The sequence below is a fragment of the Oreochromis aureus genome, linkage group 20 (genome assembly GCF_013358895.1).
Source record: "Oreochromis aureus strain Israel breed Guangdong linkage group 20, ZZ_aureus, whole genome shotgun sequence".
NCBI classification, from domain to species: Eukaryota; Metazoa; Chordata; class Actinopteri; order Cichliformes; family Cichlidae; genus Oreochromis; species Oreochromis aureus.
In genome coordinates this window covers 18,369,807-18,377,621 of record NC_052961.1, presented here as the reverse complement: position 1 = coordinate 18,377,621, position 7,815 = coordinate 18,369,807, and the positions used below count along the sequence as shown (strand labels likewise).

General features: G+C 39.1%; 1 protein-coding gene across 1 annotated transcript; it reads right to left on the bottom strand.

Annotated features, from left to right (window-relative positions):
* Window positions 1-112: 112 nt before the first annotated feature.
* Window positions 113-3,620, bottom strand: slc25a55b (solute carrier family 25 member 55b). The gene is made up of 10 exons (XM_031753245.2): window positions 3,467-3,620; window positions 2,854-2,961; window positions 2,338-2,463; window positions 2,013-2,068; window positions 1,420-1,510; window positions 1,211-1,329; window positions 906-1,101; window positions 638-795; window positions 458-533; window positions 113-339 (listed from the first exon to the last, which is right to left on the bottom strand). The coding sequence occupies exons 2-10, from the start codon at window positions 2,874-2,876 to the stop codon at window positions 180-182; spliced, it is 1,005 nt and encodes a 334-aa protein (XP_031609105.1). The 5' UTR covers window positions 2,877-2,961; window positions 3,467-3,620; the 3' UTR covers window positions 113-179.
* Window positions 3,621-7,815: the final 4,195 nt, after the last annotated feature.

Below are 7,815 nucleotides of genomic sequence, written 5' to 3'. Positions count from 1 at the left end.
TCATGCTAAAGGCATATTTTAGACCATTTTAAAATGAATGGCATATCTATGATCCATTTAGCATTTTACTCAAAACCTCCAACAATAAAGAAGGTACACAAAGAGCTGGATCCATTGCTACGCTCAGGGCATAGCTGCTGTAATTTAATAAACCGGCAAAGGTTGGAAACAGCTTTTTTTTATGCAGAGCAGATGTTGTAGGGTGTGTACCCCAGCAGGAACTCTCCAACACCCACAAAGTACACAACCTGTGCAATGCCAAAGAGTGGGGCTATGACAAGGGCCCGGCAAGTAGCTCCCTTGAGGAAAGCTCCAGGACCCTCTTTTCTCAGGATCTTCCTGCAATTAACAAGACAAGCCCAGAATTAGTCTTTGATTTATGCTATCGAGGCCAAGCCAATCAAAATGTTTGTTGGTGTTGCTGAGAATCCAAAGCTCTGATTCAAGTTATGTTTACCTGATACAGTCCACCACGCCACTGTAGGTTTCTTCATTAGTTCCTTTTCTGAGTGACTGGAGCCTTGTTTTGACCACTGCATGAGACAGAAAATTATAAATTATGCAAATGATATAATTAAAATGATTTTTTTCTTTAAAATGTCACTTTACTTCCTAGTGTACCAAATTAGTCACTCACCATCACAAGGACTGACAGCCACAGCGGCAATGGATCCAGCCAAGCAGCCAGATAAAAAGGACCAATAGAAAGGGACGGATGGGTCGTCAGATGAATGCTGGCCAAGCTGGTGCACATGTGCAAAGAGAGGGAAGTACACAACAGAGAATGGGATGTCCCTGAAAAGATAAAATACAAACAAACACGTTTGGATTGATAGACAGAAAGATTTAAAACTGGCAAATTAATCATATGTGATATGGCAATGCATATGCAAATCACATCTCACCTCATCAATGTGGCCCCAAGACCCCTGTAGAGTCCTGTAACACCCTTGGTCCTCAGCAGCTCTCTGGTGATCTGTATGGCAGAAATTCGCATGGCTTGAGGCCCAGGGATGGTGTTATAGGAACGGCTAAGAACCGCGCTGGTCCCGCCCATCTTCAGAGTTGTTACAACAGTGGGCATCACTCTCTGCTGGGCAGCTGGCAGAAACAGGAAATCTGAGTATTCGTTTTAGAGCTAAAACACCCCAAAACACCAGTTTTGTTTGGGGGGTTTTTGCAAATGATTTGCAGATGTAGATGGTCTTACCTATCCTGCCTGCATCCTGCAGCTGGATCTTGAGCATCTCCATGGGTGTGGTGACAATAACCTGGCACATCCCCGCACAGCATCCCGCCAGCATCTCCTTGAACACTGTCAACTTACCACTAAGGACCCAAACACATAGATTAGATAAAAAAATAAATAAATAAGAATGACACTGGATTTTAATATCTTTTTCATTCAGTGCTACTCACCCATCTTTGCTCAACATGTGGCGAAAGAAATCATTAGCAGCTAGTTTGATGGCCTTCTCTGGGGTTACCAGGGTTAGATTTACTGCAGCACCTTCAACAACAAAAGCTACTTGTGACAAACTTACTCTTAATGAAGCAAAAGCGCAGACACTCTTGCTGAAACATATTAACTCATCAGTCTGACAGCACATTTTCCAGTGCAGGAAAACAGGAGTATAAAAATTATCCTGACTGTAGGACTGTGCAAAGCAAAACGGAAATGTTTAGCAACAGAACAACACAGCCAGCCACTAAGCTACTGTGACACACAACTGACTGCATTTTTCGCCGCCTTGCACTAAACCATTAATGGGCCAATTTACTCAGGCTTTGATCCAAGCACTGACTCAGCATCTGTGCGTCTTATTAAATTACCCAGTCTGGTTGTATTGGTTCCACTAATTTCAAATAAGGTCAGGCAATTAAAATATGTCATAGATCCCTTTGCCTTTATATATCTGCCAATGTAAGTAATGTCAGTTCTTGCAAAAGCAGGTTAAGGACCTTGAGGCAAACAATCACTTATAAAAATTTCAAGTATGGACAAGTATTACCTCTGTACATGCCAAAGTACCCTTCAGATTTAACTGTCTTCACTAGGCAGTCCATCCTGATGAGAAACAAAGAGAAACATGAGATTCACAGTGAAGGTTGTTATCATTCAGTGTAGCAGAATAGTGTTATTACAACACAGGCTTAAGTGTCACTGAAACATAATGATGACACAGCAACAAGAACAAGAACTTGCACAGTAAGAAACAATAATGTATTAACATGCATTTTTTTAAGAAGAAGAAGCACTGGATTATGAAGATACAAATAATACTGGGGTTGTCTCAATCTATCAGTGAGTTTTCATTTGGCAGGTGCCGTTCTTACATGTTCTTGTAGATTTGCTGCCCACTGCGCTGGTTCTGCAAGCGGGTCTTGGCCAAGTCGATTGGGAACACACAGGTGACTCCTACCATGCCTGCAATCCCTCCATTGATCAGTTTGGCTGGTAGACTGTACAAAGGCAAGTTGCAACAGACAAGGGCATAACAATCATTCTTTTTCCCACCATTTCTGCAGTTACACAAAGAAGGGCGTTGACAGGCGAGGCGAGAAAACCTGCTCAAACTAAGCTGAAGTAATATGAAAGCAACTCTTTATGCTTCTTGGTGTGTGAACCATACTGGTGTATCTGTTTGTAGAAGCTATAGAAAATAACTCGTTGACAAATTAAAGCAAACAACTCACATATAACTGTAATGAAGTGCTACACATCGGCACAAGAGTGAAACAACGGGTGGCAAATTCTGTGTTTATAGTATAAAACCATTGGATTGAAAAAAAAAACAATCAGAAAATGCCTAGTTCCTATTATCCCATATAACCTGGTTCACAGGTCCATACCTTATCTGTTGTTGCTGGGCCATGGTTCCTGAATTTGGTGAGTGCAGAAGTTGTTTTAGCACAAAGGAGGCCACAGAGGGAGAGCAGGCTGAGAGTCCCTGAGAGACACTGAGCAAGGCAAGAGCAGAAATAATCTCAAGGTTATATATATAGAGGAAAGTCCGGCCCTGCAGATACAAGGATAAATTTGACTCTCCACCCACTGCGTTACCAGCCAAGTTAGAATCAGGGTCAGTTACCCACCAACATCAAACCACAATCCTAATATCCAAATAGTTTTCAAGGCAAGCATACACCCATCTGCAGTGTGTAATTTCAGATGCATCCAGCTCCTTGTCTCGAAGTGTCGTGATTGCAAACATACACTCATACAAAGGGTAAAATCATAAATTAAAACCAAAAACAGCTACTGCGTCTCATAATAACGTGTGATCTGAATTAGAAAGTTAACTATATCTGCTCTGCATATTTACAAAGGTTTTACTTTTTTTTTTTTTTTTTTTGTTTTTTTAAACCCGCCCTGCAACTTTTTTCCCGGGTTGTTACATTTATTTAGGTGTGAAAGATAAGGTAAAACATCGGAGCTGTATTCGAAATAGTCATGGTTGCTTACCGAAAAGAGCTGGGACAGCACGCCTTAAAATAAGGTTAAAGACTTTAACGCTGCTTCATATCCACCAGTCATCATCTTCGGTTAATAAATTAATGAATGAGTAGAAAGAGGAAGGAGACAAGCTACAGCTAGGTGCGCTTTTGACCTGACTTGGGAACCAATAAAAATTGATTCTCTAAAAACTGGGCGGGACCAACAGATGATGCATGATGCAACATTTATGACCGTTTCTCTCAGACATGTGAATTACTATATCTGTGACATTCAGCCTAGTAATGCCTGCCAGGGCTCTGATATGGTTCCTGCTGCCCATTTCCTGGAACCATCATTCTTGCTATTGTTAGGTATTGTACTGAATCTGTTCATGTTCTGTTTATTTACGTCCCAAATTATCGCCACCCAACCCCCTAAGCTAAGCAAATCAGTAACCAAATTAGACTTTTTTAATTTAATTAAATTTTTATTTGTTTATTTCAATGTATTTGTTGTAATTTCACACTATTAGTCATGCATGCTAAGGCAAAAAAAATCACAATTGTGTTGCATGCCCAACAGACTGTTTTATTGCAATATCAGATGCATAATAAACTAGAGAACAGAACATGAGCAGAGATGTTCTGCAATAACATCAACACACAGAAACACTCGTAGTCATTTTCATTAATAGCTGAGTCATTTCCATGCAAGCGCGCTGCTGCTTGTATTGGAATATTGTGAGATTTCCAAAGCAGACTGGTTCTGTTTCTTCACACTGTCAAGTGTCGTGAAGCACTGATCATAAGGGATACGGCTGGTCCGGACGCAACGGTGTGTGCGTGTGTCACAGCGCCTACAGCTGCAGCAGTGGGCTGCGGGATAATACAGCTGTGGGTTGACATCCTTGGGACAACCAGGAATATGGGCAGCCCGGTACACCAAGGAAAGAGGAACACAGCTACGCTGGATCAAGAAAGTCCTTCCAAATCGTCCCTTCAAATTAGTGTCCTGGAAATGAGGAAACAAGGCTGATGACAACAATATTCCATGAGAACAGAACAAGATGCCATTAAGATTTTTATATAATTAATACGTGACCAATCAGCAGAATGTGTTAGTTGGATATGTCATCATTACCTTCATCAGATTTATTGTTGTCTCAAATATTCTCATAATGTCCATCATACAGTTTGCTTAACTTTTTTATAATATAACAAATGTTGAAGAGTTTCCATGAAAAGTGTAACTGTGTGCAGAAGTTGTCACCTGGGTGTAACAATAGCCACTGCAGATGGTAGTGTTGATGGCCACGCACTGGGTGCAGTCTTGCTTCTCAATCCATAAAGTGTAGTTCTTCAGCATACAGGTATACACGGCACCAACCATCAGCGCACACAGCAGCAAGGATTTCAGCGCAAACAGAGGCATGCTAAATCTGTAAACACATACGAATGTACGGACAATTAAAGATACATGCAAGAAAACAAAATAAACAGATGCAATCAGAACACTATCAATCCAATGTTTGCTCAGTTTCATGCAAACCTAAACTGAAGAGAAAAAAACAAACTGTGACATATAACCTTAGTGATATCTTGAAACTACAGAAGTGTCAGTTCATTGCAGAATCTGTTACGATGAGACGAGTTTGGTTCTCTCCCGTTCCCCTTTAAGTATCTGAAACTATAAAGGATGCCCATCCTCTTTTATGGAAACCACCCTGAGTGCCCCAGTAGACTTTAGTATACATCATTATTCCAATAAACGTGTCAGCTGAAGGCAATGTTTAGAGTTCCTGTGTGAGCGGTGTCTCGAAGAAACAGTATATTGTTCATTTTTACAGGTCATACTGAAGAATACAGGCTCAACCATTTGTTAAACTGGAGGTTGAACTGAGTGTCATACTTAGATAATATCACTGCAGGTTGAAAATGCTGCCACAACATCTGTGCAAACCACAAACAACAAGTTATACAACTCCAGCCCCGACCCTCAAACGTGTATGGCTGGTCAAAACTGATCCATGTGACTGATTCCACACGTTTTCGGTCATGAGACATGAAAGAGTCAAAGAATATTCCTCAAACTCAGTCTCCTTTTAAAAGTGAAGTCAAATGTGTGTCAGTAAAATACATTGTAAGCTCCTCATTTAGCAGACTGAACGCTCATTCATTGTACTTAATGATAATGATGTTTGAGCAAACAAATCATTTATAAAATGTGGAACTATAGAAACAGATTTCTCTCTCTTTATGAATCAAAAAAACACTTAAAGAAAAGTAGAAAAGTTCCAAATAGTAATCAAATGGAGACAAAATCAGAAATAATCTCATTTTACATTTTCAGTGAAGATCATTTTACTTATGAATTTTGCTGTAAATGTAATTGCTAATATTGGTTTGGTCTGGCTGATGCTGGGTCAGCATGTGTCCTACAAGTAAGGTAAAAAGGGTATAGCCTCTTTAGCTAAGCCATTAATGCTCCCATAATTCCCATCTGTTCTTAATAGAGGTGGCCATGTGCCCTCAGATTTTTCCTCACTAAACGTTGTAAATAAACACGTTCAGCCAACACATGTAGGAGAGGCCTTTAAATCTGCAGGGATTTTAAAGAACTGCACATGTATAAATTTCAAAATTCTACACAACTTTATTAATTTTATTCAAGACTCAACTTCACATCATAACCGAGATATAAAATTTAAATGAAAAATATGCAATTTTGTGTATAATTATAAACATCAGAGAAACCCCCAAACGCAGCTTCTTTTTCTTATAGGTTAAATCTCTCAATTGTAAATGTATTTCTAACTTTGATTAGATTAAGCTTCCATTTTTCTTATGATAAATCATATAAAATCCATCCTGAAATACATTAACTACTGTTTTATTAAATTATTCATCTTACACTCACCATGCAGTCTGACAATTAAAACTTCTTTATTCTTGCGACCTGGCCCCTGATATTGTCACTTTGTTTTCGCTCTACATTTAACATGACGGTCGCAGTTATACACTGCAGCCATCATATAATTACAGCAAACTGGGTCGTGGACAGTTCACCAATTATCTGTGCTGACACACATCCCGCTTTTTTGAGACGAGCGGATTATTATTTGTATGAGGTATGAGAGAAGAGAGCAATCAAACTGATTCATATCTCTCTCCAGACATTACTGTGTCAGTTTAATACTACACGGTACATATTCTGATTAGTGAAGATCAGGGTTAACTTACTTAAGTAACAATATTAATTACATAAATATTTACTTTTTTGACTACTTGCAATAATCCTTCCATAGTATATGGAACTGGCACACAAAGCTACTATTTCATTTAGAAAAAAAAATTAATAAAACAGGTTTGCACACTTTCAAGTAGCCCCGCAGCACACAGAAAGACCAGTATGCATGTTAAACAATTTAAAATATTTGATACTTACAGGTTAACCTGTAGGTTACAATGGGAATCTTAAAAATGTTGTGAAATTTAGCAGATGCTGCTGGGCTGGTTTGCTGTTCTGTGGTTAACTGCAGTAGTCAGTCACACAGATAGAAGGATCCAGAACTCATCTTGGAGTAGGCCAACTCAATAGATAGATCATTTCACTGGCCTCCTGTTCAACCCACTCTGTGAATTTGTTATCATCGTGGCATCACCAGATGACGTTCTAGGTTTAACTCTGTGGCTCTGTGTTTCAAGATCATACGGGCAACACTTCGTGCTCCAATAAGGCTAAAAAGTGGGGCAGAAACATGAACTGGTTTTGTTTTGGGGCAAAATTGAAGCTGTGCCCCAGGACAGTAGGACACAATATGACCAAGGAGTTGTTTTCTGAAAGTTTAGTAAAGTGATTACATGTTAAACAAAAAAGCAGTATTAAATAAAAATCCACAGTAAACACTTTACATACAGGTGCATCATCCGTAAAGACACCTAAATTACAATGCCAGTATTTTTCAGCGTTGTGCATTGTGCACCTCAAGTTCTCCATTTGAACATTTAAAAAAATGCATTTATTTTTGTATGACAAATTGCACATGTAAGCAGTATTTGAGGATGCAGACATTACCATATGCAGACTCTAATATCGTCAGTGGTCATAAAAAACAGGTTCTTGGCACTTCTTGTGTCTCACCAATGTCATATGCACAAACTGCATGTGAATATAGGCCAGTGCAAAACCAAACAAGTGTATTAGGAAATTAATATTCATGGTTCATCATTAACATACATTAGAAAACAAATGCTTTAGTTTTCAGTGTCTAAATCCAGAAGCATTTCCTTTATAACCTTGTGTTTACATTGCCCTCTCTCACAGAGAGATATGAATATTTTGAATATGAATATTTTCTACAACTCTGGATTTCATGT